The sequence below is a fragment of the Panthera tigris genome, chromosome D2 (assembly GCF_018350195.1).
Source record: "Panthera tigris isolate Pti1 chromosome D2, P.tigris_Pti1_mat1.1, whole genome shotgun sequence".
Taxonomy (NCBI): Eukaryota; Metazoa; Chordata; class Mammalia; order Carnivora; family Felidae; genus Panthera; species Panthera tigris.
The window spans coordinates 42,371,030-42,389,906 of record NC_056670.1 but is presented as its reverse complement, the minus strand read 5'-3'; the positions used below and the strand labels follow the sequence as shown (position 1 = coordinate 42,389,906).

The 18,877-nt window shown below is 35.2% G+C and overlaps 1 protein-coding gene across 7 annotated transcripts in view; it reads right to left on the bottom strand.

The window, feature by feature from the left end:
• CCSER2 (coiled-coil serine rich protein 2) overlaps positions 1–18,877 on the bottom strand; it is a 189,099-nt gene that overhangs the window by 19,770 nt on the left and 150,452 nt on the right. For all 7 annotated transcript variants that reach the window (XM_042960154.1, XM_042960153.1, XM_007093134.3 and 4 more), the window contains one exon: positions 9,990–10,079. In XM_042960154.1, coding sequence (XP_042816088.1) covers positions 9,990–10,079 — 90 coding nt within the window. The remainder of the gene's footprint in view (positions 1–9,989; positions 10,080–18,877) is intronic.

Below are 18,877 nucleotides of genomic sequence, written 5' to 3'. Positions count from 1 at the left end.
CACATTCATGATGAAAACTCTCAGCAAAGGAAGAATAGAAAGGAAGTTCCTCAACTAGCATCTTTCAAATATCTATAGCTAACATTCATTTAACGGTGAAAGACTGAATACTTTTCCCCGTAAATCAGGAACATGGCAAGAATGCCCACCTTCATAATTCTTATTCAGCTTACTACTGGAAGTTCTAACCAGTGGCATAATGCAAGCAAAGAAAAGATACATAGATCAAAAAGTAAAAACACTGTTCATATTTGCAGATGACAGGATAGTCCATGTAGAAAATCCAGATTTACAGGAAAAACGCCCAGAACTTGTGGGTTTAATAAGTTCATAGGATACAAGATCCATATACAAAAATCAATTGTATTTCTAAATACCAGCAATGAACACATGAAACTTAAATTTAAAAGACAATGCCATTTATAATAACTCAAATTGATGAAATACATAATAAATCTAAGCATATGAAGAACTTGTATTCTAAAAACTAGAAAATGTTGGTTAAAGAAATAAAAAATGATTTAAATTAATGGGGAGCTATACCTTATTCATGGATGGGAAGACTCAACATATATTAAAGATGTTAACTCCAAAATGATATTTAAGTATAACATATTTTCTGTCAAAATCCTGGCAAGAATTTTTGTAGGTAAACACACGCTAATTCTAAAATTATGTGGAAAAGCAAATAAATTAGAATATATAAATGATTATGAAAAAGAAAAAGTAGGAGGAATCACTCAAGACTTTTTATATAGTTACAGCAATCAAGACAGTGAGGTATTGGTGGAGGGGTAGATACATAGATAAATGGAACAGAGAAATCAGAAGCAGATCCCCACAAGTATATAGTTCACTGATTTTTGACAAAAACACAAAAGTAATTCAACAGAGAAAGGGCAGTATGCATGTATGTACGTATGTATGTGTGAATGTATTTATTTATTTTAGGTAGGCTTCATACTCAGTGCAGAGCTCAATGCAAGTTCAAACTCAGGACCCCAAGATCAAGACTTGAGCTGAGATCAAGAGTTGGATGCTTAACTGACTGAGCCACCCAGGTGCCCCATAGAAAGTATAGTCTTTTTTAACAAATGGTGCAAAGCAACTGGATACTGGAAGGAAAATAATGAACCTTGACCTAAACCTCATATCTTACATAAAAATTAAGTCAAGATGGATCACAGATTCAAATGTAGAATGTAGAAGTATAAACATCCTCGATGGAAACAAACTTTTCAACGTCTTGGCCTTGGTGAAACATTTAGGCATAACACAAAAAGCACAATCCATAAAAAACAAAAAATGTTCATAAATTGGACTTCATCAAAATTAAGATATTTTACTCTTGAATTACTCAGTGAGGAAGATTTCCCCAATAAGGGGAAAATTCTTGCAAACCACATACTTTACTCTTATGTAAGGACTTGGATAATATATCAAGAACTCTCAAAATTCAACATTAAAAAAATTAAAAATCAAGTTACAAAATGGGAAGACATGAAGATGTATTTCAAGAAGAAAATGGCAAGTTAAATACACAAAAGACATTAGCGCCATTAGCCATTATGGAAATAGAAATTAAAACCACACTGATATATCACTAGACACTTAGCAGAATGGCTAAAATTAAAAAAATAACACTACTAAATACTAATAAAGATGTAGAGAAACCAGGGGCACCTGGGAGGCTGTCAGTTAAGTGTCTGACTCTTGATTTTGGCTCAGGTCATGATCCCACAGTTTCGTGAGTTCAAGCCCCATGTTGGGCTCTGCACAGTGCAGAGCCTGCTTGGGATTCTCTCTCTCCCTTTCTCTGCCCCTCTCCCACTCGTACTGTCTCTCTCTCAAAAATAAATAGATAAATTTAAAAAAATATGCAGAGAAACTGTATCTCTCATACAATGTTGATGAGAATCTGTTCCAGCAGTTGTTCTGATAAGCAGTTTGGGAGTTTCTTTGAGAACTAAATACAGAGTTACCATGTGACCCAGAATGCACACTCTGGGCATTTATCCCAGAGAAATGAAAATTTCCTCTACACAAATACTTGCAGCAGCTTTATTTGTAATAGCCCAAAACTGGAAATGATCAAAATGTCTTTCAATAGATAAAGTGGTTAAACAAACTATAGAACATCCATATCATGGAATACTACTTGGCAATAAAAAGGAGCAAATTACTGATAGACACAACTTCTTGGATGAATTTCCTTATGCTGAGTGAAAAAAGTCAATCTCAGGGTGCCCGGGTGGCTCAGCTGGTTGAGCATCTGACTTTGGCTCAGTTCATGATCTTCATGGGTTCAAGCCCCGCATCAGGCTCTGTGCTGACAGCTCAGAGCCTGAAGTCTGCTTTGAATTCTGTGTTTCCCCCTTTCTCTGCCCCTCCCCTACTCGTGCTCTGTCTCTCAAAAAATAAAATAATATGTTTAAAAAATTTTTTAAAAAGCCAATCTCAAAAGGTCACACACTATATAATATCACTTACATAAAATTCTTGAAATCACCAAATTAAAGGTATGGAAAAACAGATAGTGGCTGCCAGGAGTTAGGAATGGTAGAGGAAGGGAATGGTCCTGACTCTTAAAAGGTAGCACACAAGGCAAAACTTCATAGTGGCACAATAATTCTGTATCTTAAATATGGTGGTTGTTGCTGGAATCTAAGCAGTAATAAAATGGCATAGAACTACAAAAATACTAATGTCAGTTTCCTGGGTTTGATATTGTATTGTAACTACATAAAGTGTAACCATTGTGGGATAATGGGTGAACCATACAAGGGATCTTTCTGTACTATTTTTGCAACTTTTTATAATCTGTGAGTATTTAAAATAAAAAGTAAAAAAAAAACACAGAAGAATAAAACCATAATGCACTTTAGAGTAATACAGAGGAAAACTATTTAAAATGCTGATTACATTGGTAGGGAGAGAAAGAAAACATGTTTAAAGATATTCTCATCTCTATAAAGGTAATTTCCCTGAGTATGAAAATAAGAAAGACTATGTACTCCTTTTAACAGTAAACAACTGAATTAGCTATAAAATAAATACACGACTAACTAAACCTTGAGATCAGGCAACTTCAGAAACAACAGATATCTGAGCAACACTAAGCAGCAGCACTAAGAGTAGGCACTGGCTCCCCATGATTCTATATCTATTAGTAGTGTTTCCACAACAAAAGAGAACTTGTAGAGAAGAACCTAACTTAGAAACGTAGAAGATTTAGGATGTATAAGATGTAAGGAAAGGGTGAGAGACCTGATCTTCAGCAAAAAGACAGCAGAAGCAAAGCAAGTTCCCAAATGCATGGAGCTGTTCCAGCAGTGAGTGCTGGAACACACTACATCCCTGAACTGAAGTCTGCCGTTAGTCATGGCAATTCTATGATGGAGTTGAAAGCCAGAAGGTCTAGTCCCCAAATCTGGAACACATGTCCACCATCCTTTGGTCCAGAAAGAAGAGCCTCATTCTCCTGTCCTCTTAGGTGTCCTTTGCTATCTGCTCATGAATATCATAAACTAAGAATCAGGCAATGTCTTTGATTTAGCATCCAAAACCCTTAGCACACTGGGACTGAAATACAGAACAAACTAATCAAAGTTCACTGAATGAATGAATAAATGGCTCTATGGTTTAAAAGCTGAAGGAATGTACTATTTATTTATTTATTTATTTAGTCAATTCCTGCTACTTAGTTCAGGTTTAAAGTCTAATCCAATGACCTCCACACAGAACTGAATTATGGCTGGTCTGAAAGGAAATGTACTCTAAATGCAAAATACCCCCCAAATGTCAAAGACTTAGTACCAGTAAAAAATAAAAAATCAGAATGTAAAATATCTCAATATCTTCTTTATATTGCTTTCATGCTCAAATAGTACTCTTGGGTTAATAAAATGTTTTATTAAAATTAATTCCACAGGGGGCCTGGATGGCTCAGTTGGTTAGGTGTATGACTCTTGATTTCAGCCCAGGTCATGATCTCACAGTTTTGTGAGATTGAACCCCGCATTGATAGCGTCCCTGTGGCAGTGTGGAGTCTGCTTGGGATTGTCTCTCTCTCCTCTCTCTGCCCTTCCCCTCACGCCTCTCATGTGTGTGCGCTCTCTCTCTCTCAAAATAAATAAATAAACTTAAAAAAATTAAATCTGCTTGTCCCGTTTTCACTCTAATTTGGATACTAGGACATTTACAAATGTGGGTCACAGTATATTTCTACTGGAGCACTAATCTAGAAGGCAGCAAGTGCATAATTCTGTCTTAGTTGATGCCATGAAGTCATGAAGTTCCCTAAGCTCTAACCAAGAAAGTACCTTTTGCTCATCGAAATCTACTTTAAATCTTCTGATGACTTTTAAGACGAAATGGTAGATATGAGATGCTTTCTGCTAGAGAAACCACAATGGTTGTGTATAAAAACTAAGAGCAGTAGGTATGCATATGAATATATTCAATCCAAAGGGAAAAATAAAATCTACTTATAGAAAAACACGCCTGGGATATCTGACAAATAGTTTAATAATATGCATGATATTCTAATTACACTTTAAAATTGGTGGGACATAAAAAAAAACAGAAACAAAAACAAAATAAGGGAAAAAAACCCCTGAAAAACAGAAGTGTCTGAACTCAGGGTTTTAGAGGCAACTTCATTTTTCTCAAGATAAAGTCTACTGAGACCAAGTCTTCACATAAAAACATTTGTGTGAGGGCCGCATGAGTGGCTCAGTTGGTTGGACGTCCGACTCTTGATTTTGGCTCAGATCATGATCTCACCGTTGGTGAGATTGAGCCCCATGTCTAGCTCGCTGACAGCGCGAAGCCTGCTTGGAATCCTCTCCTCACCCTCTGTCCCTTCCTTTGCTCTCTCTCTCTCCTCAAATAAATAGATAAACTTAAAAAACAGAACAACCATTTGTGTGAACTCTGTGTGGGATAAGGCAAGGAACTGTGAGCCAATTCTGTCAGAACACTTGTATCTCTCCCATCAAACAGCTTTTTCTTAATGCAGAGGTGAGAACACACAAGAGTTTCCACCTGAAGTTAAGAGTGTGGGGGATTTTTATCTTAGCAATGAGGAGATAAAACTTTTCCTGATTCATGATTAGTTTGCTTAGAGAGCTTAGGAAACTTCCTTAGGAAACTTCCTTGCTCCCAAAGGATTTGTGGCACTTGGCACTGCAACAGTGAGCTTTCCTAGTAGATAAAGCTTTATCAGTAAAGATTTCTGTCCATACACTCAAGTCTCCCCTATGCTCTTAATCTACATCTCTAGCTAATTTCTCCTGATTAATTTCATCTGAAAGACTGATTTGATCAAGATGCTTCTTTTTTGTTTTTTGAGAGAGAGAGAGAGAGAGAGAGAGAGAGAGAGAGAGAGAGTGTGTGAGTAGGAGAAAGGGGCAGAGAAGACCAAAGAGAGAATCTTCAGCAGGCTCCACATTCAGTGTGGAGCCTAATGTGGGGCTCGATCCCATGATGCTGGGATCAGATGCCACCCAGATGCCCTGATCATTTGCTTCAAGAAACCTAATAGGATCATCCATTTCTCACTAATTGCTATCATTAAATTTCTAAGAGCAAAATCTCTTTATGTCCTGCCTACACCCTTGATGTACAAGTCAGTAAATTAAAATTCTATATCACACAAATGAAATGGATCCCCGTAGTAGAAAACTTTGGTGGTATCATTTGTTTTTTTTAACTATAGTATAGGTAAACTTCGCTTCTGTCAGTGGATACTTTAAACAAAGTTTAAAACTTCCTTTTATAATTCTGGCATTTGGTACTGGAGGGCACAGATTTAGATACCCTTAAATTTACAACTAGATAAGTCACTCAGTTGCTAAGATAGTCATATTTAATTTGTTCTTAGCCTTGAAAAACAATTCTATTTTTCAGTTAATGGTTTCAGATATGTCCACAAAAGTTATAGTGTAACTGTTTAAAAATCAGTGTAAAGATACACATAATAGAATTCTTATTGTGTTGCCATAAATACATGCAGCTAGAATGTAATGTCCCAGCTATACAGGTGGCTCCTGTTAGCATTTGGGTCACTGGAACACAGGCCATATTCAATGGTCAATATCTAAAAATGACTAACATTAACAATTTAAAAATAGTTATATGATCACATTGTAATTATTTGTTTAAAAATTTGTTTAATGTTTATTTATTTTTGAGACAGAGAGAGAGAGCATGAACGGGGGAGGGTCAGAGAGAGGGAGACACAGAATCTGAAACAGGCTCCAGGCTCTGAGCTGTCAGCACAGAGCCCGACGCGGGGCTCGAACTCACGTACCGCGAGATCGTGACCTGAGCCAAAGTCGGACGCTCAACCGAATGAGCCACCCAGGCGCCCCTAATTATTTGTTTAAACACTAAAGTATATGTACATTTCACTTAAAATACTTCTAGTGGCATATGTTATATATAAGCAATTAGTGAATATAAATAAATAAAAGAACTCTACAAAGAAACAAATCCTTTAATTCCCTTCAGAAATATATAGGAGTAATAATATAACACTTATCCAATTGGGAGAAAATGGCATACCAAAGTATAAAATCATGTCATTATTCTCACGTAAAAATTAACTAATAATTATGCTGCCCACTCCCAAATCAGGAAGGCATAGCGTAAAAGAAAAAGGACTTAGGAGAGTGTCCTCTTAAGACAAACCTTTAGGTTGTAATGTTCCTTTCATTTAATATTTCATCTTCTCTCCCAGGCAAGAAAAAAAAGGGAGGGAGTGGAGTTCTCTAATAGTTACATATATCATGCTGCTAGGAACTAGACAAACTACTTTTCCTTTGAAAATTATAAACGGTTGACATGACTTTTGTGATGGGTCTGTGATAAAGATCTCCAATTTTATCTTTTCTATTTTATAAATAGTTATGATAGGAACAACCCAAGATAATGCTATTCATAAGAATATACTTGTATACAATAATGTCCTACTATCTTTAAAAATAAACTTTTGTCAAGTTTAGGGATTTAAAATTAATCTTGGTTTCTAACATAATCACTATTTTCCTAGTATTTCTAGTCTTCAACTACTTTTATGTAAGTGATTAGATACCTTCCACATTGTTGTTCTTTCCACATTACCCGTTTCACCACTTTATCTGGGTATTTTGTCCCTCAGATGAGAATATTTCAGCAAAAGCAGACTTATCCGCTCTCCTTTGAAGGCACCATCTTCTGGTACAGCTCATTCTTATCTCTTTTTCCCTCTTTCTTTCCCTCCCTATTTCTAAAATCCATCTTCTTTATTTTCCTTCATTTCTTCCCAAAGTGTCTATTTCTTTTCATGTTTCTTTCCACTTCATAAATGGCTGTATTATACACAGTATCTCTCTCTTCTCTACCATCCTTCTCTGCTTTCTACTACAACCAGATTTCTTCCTCTGATACCAGGAAATGTTCAGAGGACATGCTTACATATCCCGCACAAATCTCTGAAGTAGATTCTGCTTCAGATCCTCAACTAACTCAGACAGTGTCAAGAAGCATATTTAAATTTCCCAAGATATTCACAGAATGGTGAAGAACCAAGGACTCAGACTATAACTTGCAATCTTCCATAAGCTTAGCCAGATCAAAAAAATGTTACCTTGGAGATTTTTAAATATAACATGTTTTGATACCCCCAAATCACTACCTAACAAACTCATTGTTGCCAAAGAAGAATCCCATTGTACCTCCCCATCATCAACATCTTGTTTAAATATGTTGGGTTCCTTCTAAAAAAAGAACACGTAGAATCAAGTGTAACTTTTAGAAGAGAGAAGAAAATCTTTATTATTATAATAAATGGTTTCTAAAAGAATTTATTTCAAATGAATCCTAAGTCCAAAAGAAAAATAAAAATCAGAGAATAAATACAATATTTAATGTTAATAACTAATAATTATTATTTAACTAAGTAAATAAATATATGTAACTACGTATTTAACTAAATACTACTCAGTAAAATTACTTTTCCAGTAATTCCTGGATAAAAATTTGAATTCTATTTTCAAATGGGCTTTAACACCAACTTCAACTATTGCCTTAAAATAAATAAAACTGTGTTGTAGCCAAAATCATGTACTTAACTACTGCCTAAATGTATCTTCCTACCTCATCACCTTTACTTGTACTGTTCCTTTTGTCAAGGATATTTCTCCCATTCAATCTGCAAAACCTCTCTCAATCCTTCAAGGCCTTTGGGGGAAGGAAACTTGAACTAGCAGTCAGTAGCTTAAAGTTAGAGTAGTATCTCAGCCACCAGTTAATTATGGAAACTTTAATATGTGATTTAATCTCCCTGATTTTTGTTAACTAGATAACTATAAGACAAAAGTGTTAAGCCAGGTGATTCCTATAATAACAGATGACAAGGAAGCCTAAGTTTGTTAGGAGTGCTATGCTAGAAAACTGACCTTCATTTCACCCAAAATTACAGTATAACTAACTCAGCAATGTCTTGGGACTGTTTTGCACCATTTACTTTTGTCTGACTAATAGCCAGTTTTCAGAACAGTAAGGTCAAAAAAGACAGAGGTTGTATAAAGACTCCCATGAGGATGAGAAAATGGAACTTCTTACACTTAATGAAATCACCAAACTACTTAGTAACAGTGTCAGAAAGCACAAATATCTGTGAGGAAACTGGAGAAACCTGGAAAGCCCAAATCTCCATCTAGAAGCAAGAGGCATAATCTTATTTTCCAATTTCCTCCATCAGGTAAGGTTCCACACCCTTTGACTTTAAAGAAATATGATATCATCTCTGCCTCCTGGCATCTTTTACTTTCTATGATTTCAACTACAACCTTGGCCTTCTTCACCAAGCTCCTTGATTCTTCCAACTGGTCTTTCCCAATCTTTGGAACCTTATAGAACTCACTACACTTTATATCATATCACCAGTTCCTTTAATAAGCACTTGCTAATGGAGGAAGGAATCCTTATTTGTCTGTGTATTTCCTTCCCCAATTCCCTACTTCTACTGCAAGAGCCTAATAACTGAGATAAGAGAGGCTCACAAATTTTTGTTGAATAAACTAATTATTAGCATCATACCTTATATACAGCACACACAAAAAATTACTCGTTAGATGAAATGGAAAAAAGCATCTTGTAAGCTTTAAAGCCAATAGCTAAACTTTAAAAATTGGACTATTGATCATATTAACCACTATGGTTCCTTGTTCATTTGTTAATAGGATTCCACTGCTAAAGTAAGGCAAAAGAAGCATCAAAGGTGGCTTTCTAAGGCATTCCCTTAACAAAAAAATATTTATTAGCTGGCACCCTACAACAGGATCATGATGACTAGATGGCCATGTGATGATTCTCTGGCACAGGCATACCCTGAACTGAGTTTTAGAACTCAGATTAAATTATGGTCAGTATATTTTAGACTAAATATATTTTGAAAAACAAGAAGCACGGAACACGTGGTTACTTTCTACTGTTCAGAAGAAACCATTCCCTAACTATGCCTACATATCTGCATCTTAATACATTTATACTTCTTAATAACCTCAACATTTAAGTAATTATAATGATAGAATATATTTGAAAAGTTTCAACAACAAAATAAAATGCTACATCATATATTTTCAAAGAGCTATATGCTGCTAAAGAGGGAAGATTGCATTTTTTGGATTTCTATTTCTTTTAGGGCATGAGGAAATACTACTCTCATAAATACATGCAATGAGAGGAGACTAGACACTCAAATAAAACGGGCTATAGTGTGAAGAATGGAAAAGCTATTAAATGCACATTCATTACATAAGACACACAAGAGAAGCTTTAGAAAGCACATAAACACCTAAGAGACAAGAAAACTCAACTTACCTAAAAAAAAAAAAAATACAGCCATGGCAGATTCAAAATTATTAGATTAGAGTAAAAAAGAGTGGAACAAACATCAAAAGAATAAATGACATGAGAAGAGGTTCAGGGCATATGTTACTTACAGGAATTCTTCTCCAGGGTGTTTGAGTATATTTTTCAGCATATGTGCATTTTTCCTCTTTAAATTTTTGGTGGCAGTTACACCGAGTTGCCTGAATAAAACCACAAATTTTTATACTAGTATAATTCTCTACATACATATACATACAAAGTATAGGCTCACTTAAAGGGTAAAAGACCAGTACCACAAAAAAAGGGGCAAACATCCACATCTATTCAGAAGTTTCCCAACTTATTCAGAGACTGGGTTCTATAGTTAGTCAGTAAAGCTAAAATTCTGAATAGTAAAAATTAACCTTGGGAACCTCTTACATTATCCATAAACACATTATCTATGATCTTATGTATATAAACATAGTACTATGTATATAAATGTATAATATATACAGCAATATACAGTTTATAAAGAATACAATTGCAAAATCCAATTTATTTCTCTAAACTACAATGGTACTATTAGTCACCACCACAGTTTCTTAAATTCATTTTTGATACAACTCTACTAGATACTAAATACCACCAGTCCACAAGTAAGGTTATCTATTCATATGTGTAGTGCTTTTTTAAGCCTCCTTAATAATGTGTTAACCTTATTGGACTAAACAATTTGAAGGGTCTCTGCCTTTTGACAAGATCCATCTGACCATTTCAGTTCACAAATGAATTCTCTACATATGATTCTACTCACAGCATACTCATTTAGTCATTCATACAACCCAAAGCAATGTACCTATTGTATAAACTTTGGTCTCTCAAATAAATAAATACCGAATTTTTAAAAAGAATGAAAAAACTGATAATAAGAGTTTCTCCCTAGTGTGAAGTTGGACGATGCCCATATTATTTATTAAACAACCCCACTGGAGGTAAACATATTATCTTGTAGGAAAATCTACATAGTAAATTCTTGATTACTGCATCAAGTTAAAATTATGTGCCTACTTTAAAAATATTTTAAATATTTTGTAATTTTTCTTAATTGTAATCAGATCATTCCATTTTTCATATATAAAACAAGATCTAATTGCAAGCAAAAATCTCTATAGTAAAGACATTTTTCCATTCCTAAGAAATGGGATAGTCACAGAAATAAAATTCAATATATAAGCAGGCAACTTAAGAGTCTTGTGGAATGCACTGTAATAGGATGTAACTTTCAATATATATGGGAGGCATGTAAAGAAAAGATAAAGCATTTATTTTAATGCAAGCACATTATGTATAACCTATCCTGATTAGTGCAATTCCAGAAATAATTTTCTTTTTGTAGTCTATGTGCTATCATATTAAGAATAGTATTTGGCAAATGTTTGAATTTTCCAATAATTTTCAGAATTATTTGTGACGCTTCAATAGATCTAAAACAACTACCCAAAGCATTTCCTGTCCATGTGCTCATGTTCTATGTAGTCCCATATTTCAGGAAAGTACATCATATCTTTTGACCCAATGATAGATTTTGATTAGTTTGAACCAATCAGATTAATCCCATTCCACTATGCTTAGGAGGGACAAAGAACCCAAATGTAGCCAATACAATGTGAGAAAAGTCTGCGTTATTTCTGGGAAAGTGCTCTTGATTTTTAAAATAGGCATGCAAAAAAAAAAAAAAAAAACCCACAAAAAAACCCCCAGGCCCTTTCCTACTTTTGGGGACTAATATGCAAGTATGTGACATATAGAACTAAAGAAGACATCTTGTAACCATCAAAGGTCAGCTAAAAGGATTCCAGAAAAGCCAACTGAGAACTTCACCGTTACCCAAATGACCATTTAAGTAACCATGAAAATTGGTGGGATCTGTATTATTTTGTTACTTGACTTTACAAATGTTCTAATCTTTAAGTTACTTTTAATTTAGGGATTTTTACTTGGAACTTATCACATCATAAGAAATGCACTGATTTACAAGCTGGGTGATCTGGGACAAGTCATTAAATAAGAGTTAATATTTATCATGCATCCATGGTCCAGGTTATAGCATTAGGTAGTTTACATAATATAGTTCTTTAAATTATCATAATCTTATATGGCATTATTTTTATTATCCTCACGTATAGAAGAGGCTTAGGAGAAATTAAGTAACTTCCCCAAGAGAACATTGCCATTAAGTTTCAGAACAAGGATTTGAACCCAGGTCTATCCAGCTTTTCACAGCTGATCATAGTTTTTCAAATATATGATCTAGTCATATATAAGTGTTAGTCTGCTTAAGCTGAGTTCTACTTTCTATGACTCTATAAAGAAAATTCCACACGATTATTCTGAGGGTTCACTGAGAAAATGTATCTAAATTAACTATTACTTAACTAGGGTAGTGAGGGAAAATTAAAGGCCATTCTTAGCATTTTAAATAAGGTTTAAATTGTTGAGCGTCTATACTTTCCAGTTAAATTCTTGAAGCATTGCAATTTGATTTTACAACTGGACATTTCACACAAAATATGAATTCTACGTTTTATGCTGTCACTTTACTTTTCTGAAACTCTAGATACAAACATAGGTTGGGGTGACTGCATATATTTTTTTTTAAAAGATAAGATGCATTGAAGTTCAAACTAGAAAGGGACTTTGAAATCCCCCAGAAAATCCTTCACATTTTTTTCCTTAAATTCCAGTGTTGTTAACATACAATATTATGTTAGTTTCAGCTGTATAACACAGACCATACACCAATTCCATACATTACTGTGTTCATCAAGTGCACTCCTAATCCTCTACACCTATTTCACCCATTCCCCTACCTACCTCCCCTCTGGTAATCTGTTCTTTCTAGTTAAGAGTTTGCTTTTGGTTTATTTTTTTCTCCATTATTCATTTGTTTTGTTTCTTAAATTCCACATATGAATGAAATCCTTTGGTATTTGTCTTTCTCTAACTGGCTTATTTCACTTAGCATTATATTCTCTATATCCATTAATGCTGTTGCAAATGGCAAGATTTCATTTTTTATATGGTTGAAAAATATTCCATTACATACACACACATTCATATATATGAATCACATCTTCTTTATCCATTCTTCTATCAATGGACACTTGGGCTGCTTCCATAGTTTGGCTATTATAAACGATGCATAAATAAACATGGGGTGCATGTATCCCTTCAAAGTAGTGGTTTTGTACTCTTTGAGTAAATATCCAGTAGTGCATTTAATGGATTGTAGGGTGCTTCTATTTTTAACTTTTTGAGGAACCTACATATTGTCTTCCACAGTGGCTGCACCAGTTTGGAGTCCCACCAACAGTGCACAAGGGTTCCTTTTTCTACACATCCTTGCCAACACTGGTTATTTCTTGAATTTTTGATTTTAGCTATTCTGACACGTGTGAGGTAATAGAGCAGTGTAGTTGTGATTTGCATTTCCCTGATGATAAATGATAGGGAGCGTTGTATCATGTGTCTGTTGGCCATCGGCAGGTCTTCTTTGAAGAAATGTCTGTTCATGTCTCCTGCCCATTTAATTGGATTATCCTTTTGGTATTGGGTTGTATAAGTTCTTTATATATTTTGGATATTGTTTCTTGAATATGTCATGTGCAAACATCTTCTCCCATTCAGCAGGTTGTCATTTAGTTTTGTTGGTTGTTTCCTTTGCTGTGCAGAAGATTTTTATCTTTATGTAGTCCCAATAGTTTATTTTTGCTTTTGTTTCCCATGCCTCAGGAGACATATCTAGAAAAATGTTGCTAGGACCAAAGTCAGAGACATTACTGACTGTGCTCTTCTAGGATTTTTATAGTTTCAGGTCTCACATCTAGGTCTTTAATCCATCTTGAGTTTATTTTTGTGTGTAGAGTGATAAAGTCATCCAGTTTCCTTCTTCTGCATGTAGCAGTTTAGTTCTCCCAACACCATTTGATGAAGAGACTACCTTTTTCCCATTGTGAATTCCTGCTTCCTTTGTTGATCAACTGACCGTATCATTGTGGGTTTATTTCTGGGCTTCTCATTCTATTCCATTGATCTGTGTGTTTATTTGTGCCAGGGCCATACTGTTTTAGATTACTACAGCTTTGCAATACAACCTGAAGTCTAAAATACCTTCAGTTTTGTTTCTAAGATTGCTTTGGCTATTTGGGATCTTTTGTGGTTCCACACAAATTTTAGGATTGCTTGTTCTTGTTCTGTGAAAAATGCTGTTGGTATGTTGTTAGCAATTGCATTAAATCTGTGGATTCCTTTGGGTAGTATAGATATCTTGACATTATTTGTTCTTTCAATCAGTGAGTATGGAATGTCTTTTCATTTCTTTGCGTTGTATTCAATTTCTTTCATCCTTGTTTTATGGTTTTCAGAATATTAAGAATTTCACCTCTTTGGATAAGTTTATTCCTAGCTATTTTACTATTTTTGGTGCAATGGCAAATTGGATTGTTTTATTAATTTCTTATTCTGCTGCTTCATTATTAGTACATAGAAATGCAACAGATTTCTGTACATTGTTTTTATATCCTGCAAATTTACTGAATTCATTTATCAGCTTTAGTACTTTTTTGGTGGAGTTTTTTGGCTTCTCTATAGAGTATCATGTCATCTGCAAATAGTGGAAGTTTTACTTCTTCCTTAACCAATATGGATGTCTTTTATTTCTTTTTGTCTGATTGCTGTTGCTAGGATTTCTAGTACTATGTTGAATAAAAGTGGTGAGAGTAGACATCCTTGTCTTACTCCTGACCTTAGGGGGAAAGCTCTGTTTTTCCCCACTGAGTATGATGTTAGCTGTGGGTTTTTCATATATGGCCTTTATTATGTTGAGGTATGTTCCCTCTAAACCTGCCTTGTTGGCGGTTTTTATCATGAATGATGTTGTACTTTATTGAATGCTTTTTCTGAACTTATTGAAATGATCATATCATTCTTATCCTTTCTCTTATTGATGTGATGTATCATGTTGATTGATTTGCAAATACTGAACCATCCTTGCATCCCAGCAATAAATCCCACTTGATAATGATGATGGTTTTAATGTACTGTTGGATTTGATTTGCTAATATTTTGTTGAGGATCTCTGCATCTATCTTCATCAGAGATATATTGGCCTATAGTTCTTTGTGTGATATCTTTATCTGATTTTGTTTGTTGGGAGTTTTTTGATTACTGATACGATTTTCATTGCTGGTAATCACTTTGTTCAAATTTCCTATCTCTTCCCTGCTTCAGTTTTGGGAGGTGATATGTTTTTAGGAATTTACTAATTCCTCTTGGTTGTCCAATTTGTTGGTATATAGTTTTTCAAAATATTCTCTTAAAATTGAGTTTCTGTACTGTTGGTTGTTATTTCTCCTCTTTCACTTGTGACTTTGAGTCCTCTTTTTATTTTTTTTTAAATGAGCCTGGATCAGAGGTTTATCAATTTTGGTGATCTTTTCAAAGAGCCAGCCCCTGGTGTAACTGATCTGTCATATTGTTTTTTAAGTTTTTTAAGTTTTTGTTTGTTATTTTCCTAGCTCCTTTAGATGTAAGGTTAGGTTATTTATTTGAGATTTTTCTTGCTTTTTGAGGGAGCAATTTTCATTTCCCTCCACGTAATTTTTTATTTCTTCTTTGATTTCTTGGTTGACCAATTCATTGTTTAGTAGTATGTTATTTAACCTCCATGCATTTGTGCTCTTCCCAGATTTTTTTCTTGTGGTTTATTTCTAGTTTCACAGTGTTGTGGTCATAAAAGATGCATGGTATGACTTTGATCTTTTTGAACTTGTTGAGACTTGTTTTGTGGCCTAATATGTGCTATTCTTGAGGATGTGCCATGTACACTTGAAAAGAATGTATATTGGGCTGTTTTAGGATAGATAGAATGTTCTGATTATATCTGTTAAATCCATCTGGTCCAGTGTGTCATTCAAAGCCACCGTTTCTTTGATTTTGTTTAGATGATCTGTCCATTGATGTAAGTAAGGTGTTCAAGCCCCGTACTATTATTGTATTACTATTCATTAGTTCCTTTATATTTGTTATTAACTGTTTTATGTATTTGGGTGCTCCCGTGTTGGATGCATAAATATTTATAATTGTTATATTTTCTTATTGGATTCTCCCCTTAATGATTATATAGTGTCCTTCTTTGTCTCGTTATAGTCTTTGTTTTAACATCTATTTTGTCTGACATAAGTACACTGCTACCCCAGCTTTCTTTTCACATTCAGTTGCATGATAAATGTTTCTGCATCCCCTCACTTTCAATCTGCAGGTTTCTTTTGGTCTGAAATGAGTCTCTTGTAGGCAGGATAGAGACAATTTTTTTTTTTTTTTAATCTATTTTGAGAAAGAGAAAGCATGAGCAGGACAGGCACAGAGAGAGGAGGAGACAGAGAATTCCAAGCAGGCTCCACGCTGGCAGCCAATGCAGGGTTCAACCTCATGAACTGTGAGATCATGACCTGAGCCAAAATCTAGAGTCCGAAGATTAACTGACTGAGACTCCCAGGTGCCCCATGGGTCTTGTTTTGTTTTATTTTTTAATCCATTTTGTCACCCTATGTCTTTTGCTTGGAGCATTTAGTCCATTTACATTCAAAGTAAGTACTGACAGATATGTTACTTGCCTTTTTACTTGTTTTGTGGTTGTTTTTGTAGTTTTTCTCTGATCCTTTCTTCTCTTGCTCTCTTTCATGGTTTGTTGGTTTTCTTTAGTGATATAACTTAAATTCCTTTCTCTTTATCTTTTGCTTATCTATTAACTGGGTTTTGATTTGTGGTTACCATTAGGTTTGTATATAACATCTTCTGTATATATCAGTGTATATTATGTTGATGGTTGCTTAAGTTTGAACACATTCTTTATTCCTCTTCGTTTTAGGTATATGGTGTCATATTTTACATCCTTTTATTTTGTGAATCCGTTAACTGATTTTTACAGATATACTTATCTTTACTGCTTTTGTGTGTCCTACTTTTCTTACTCTTAGTCTTTCCTTCCTGCTCAAAGAGTTCCCTTTAATATTTCTTGTAGGGCTTGTTTAGTGGTAAATAACTCTTAGATTTTGCTTGCCTGAAAAATTCTTTATCTCTCTTTCTATTCTGAATGATAGCCTTGCTGATAAAGTATTCTTGGCTACAGATTGTTCCTTTCAGCACCCTGAATATATCATGCCACTCCATTCTGGCCTGCAAAGTTTCTACTGAAAAATCTGCTGATAGCCTTAGGGAGTTTCCCCTTGTATATAATTATCTTCTTTTCTCTTGCTGCTTTAAAATTTTTCTCTTTATCACTACTTTTTGCCATTCTAATTACTACGTGTTTTGTTGTGGACCTTCCTGGGTTAATTTTGTTGGGGGATCTCTGTGCCTTCTGGATCTGGATATCTGTTTCCTTCCCCAGATTTGGGAAGTTTTTAGCTAATATTTTTTCAAATAAATTTTCTGCCCCCTTTACTCTGTTTTCTTCTTCTGGAATCCTTATAATGTAAATGTTATTATGCCTGATGGAGTCTCTGAGTTCCCTAAATCTATTCTCATTTTGTATAAATTTTTTTCTCTCTTGATTAACTTCCATTATTATTCTGTCTTCCAGGTCACTAATTCATCCTTCTGCTTCCTCTAGACTGCTATTTATTCCATCTAGTTGTAATTTTAATTTCATTTATTGGGTTCTTTATTTCTGATTGGTTCTTTTTCATCTCTTTGTTAAGGGTCTCACCGATGTCTTCTACTGTTTTCTCAAGTCCAGTGAGTATCTTTATCATCATTACTTTAAATTCTCTATCAGGCATATTACTTATATCCATTTCACTTAGGTCTCTTAGTGTGGTTTTGTCCTATGCTTTCGTTTGGGGCATATTCCTCTGTCTCCTTATTTTGTCTAATTCCCTGTGTCTGTTTCTGTATGTTAGGAAAGTCAGCTTTGTCTCCTACCCTTGAAAAGTAATGCCTTTATGAAGAAGACGTCCTGTAGTGCTCTGCAGTTTCCCCTGTCCCCCAGGTGTTTGGTGGTGGTGGTGGTGGTGTGTGTTGGGGGGGGGGGGGCGTGGAGGGGTTCTTACGCATGTTGTGCATGCCCTGCTGTTGTGTCCTGGTCATTTTTTCTTTTAGTCTGGTTGTCTTCAGAGGTTCTCTCTGCCTGTTGTGGGCAGTGTTTAGTCTCTGGCTGGGGTGCAAGACACAATTTTAATACCTTGGACTTCCACAGGGCCTGCTGCCAGTTGGCCCGAGGCACCTGCCATCCCCTTTGTTCCTGTAGAAGTCCCTCAGTGATCCCTGCCCCTCCAGGACATGTTTCAAAATGAGTAAACTATTCTTCCTTACATATGTCCCAGGTGTTTCTTCCAACTGCTGCTTCTATGCTATATCTCCATGGGCCGTTTGTGATGTTGTCTCTTTAGGGGCATGAACTCAGCTTCCTCTCACCCTTCAGGCTCTCCCAGATCCAAGCTTGCTGATTTTTAAAATTCTAGACTTTAAATCTCCGTTGTAAGAGCTCATAAAACTCATCCCCACTTGCTTTCAAAGTCAAATGTTAAATGGGGATTTGTCTTTCCCATGAAGGCTTCCCAGTGTAATAGTCTGTTTCTCTCCCTTCTCTGTACCCAGGGCTCCCTCCCCTCTGCAGATGGCTGCAGTTTTGCTCCCAACCATGTCTCTGCCCTTTCTACCCACTTCAGTGTGGCTTCTTTTCTAACTTTAGTTATGGAGTTTGTTTTGCCTGTCTTTGGGTTGTTTTCTGTGTTTACACTGATTTGAGTGTTATCTAGTTGTATCTGTGGGATGTGCTGAGCTTAGGGTTCTCTTACTCCGCCATCTTCTCAGCCTCCAAAACATTCACATTTTTGATAAGGAAATCACTAGAGAGTGGTGGAAATTGTCCATGTCATTCAGCTAGTTAATACTTAAGACAAAAAAAAAAGTCCTCTAATACCTAGTTTATGATAATGTTTTGCCATTTTAAAAA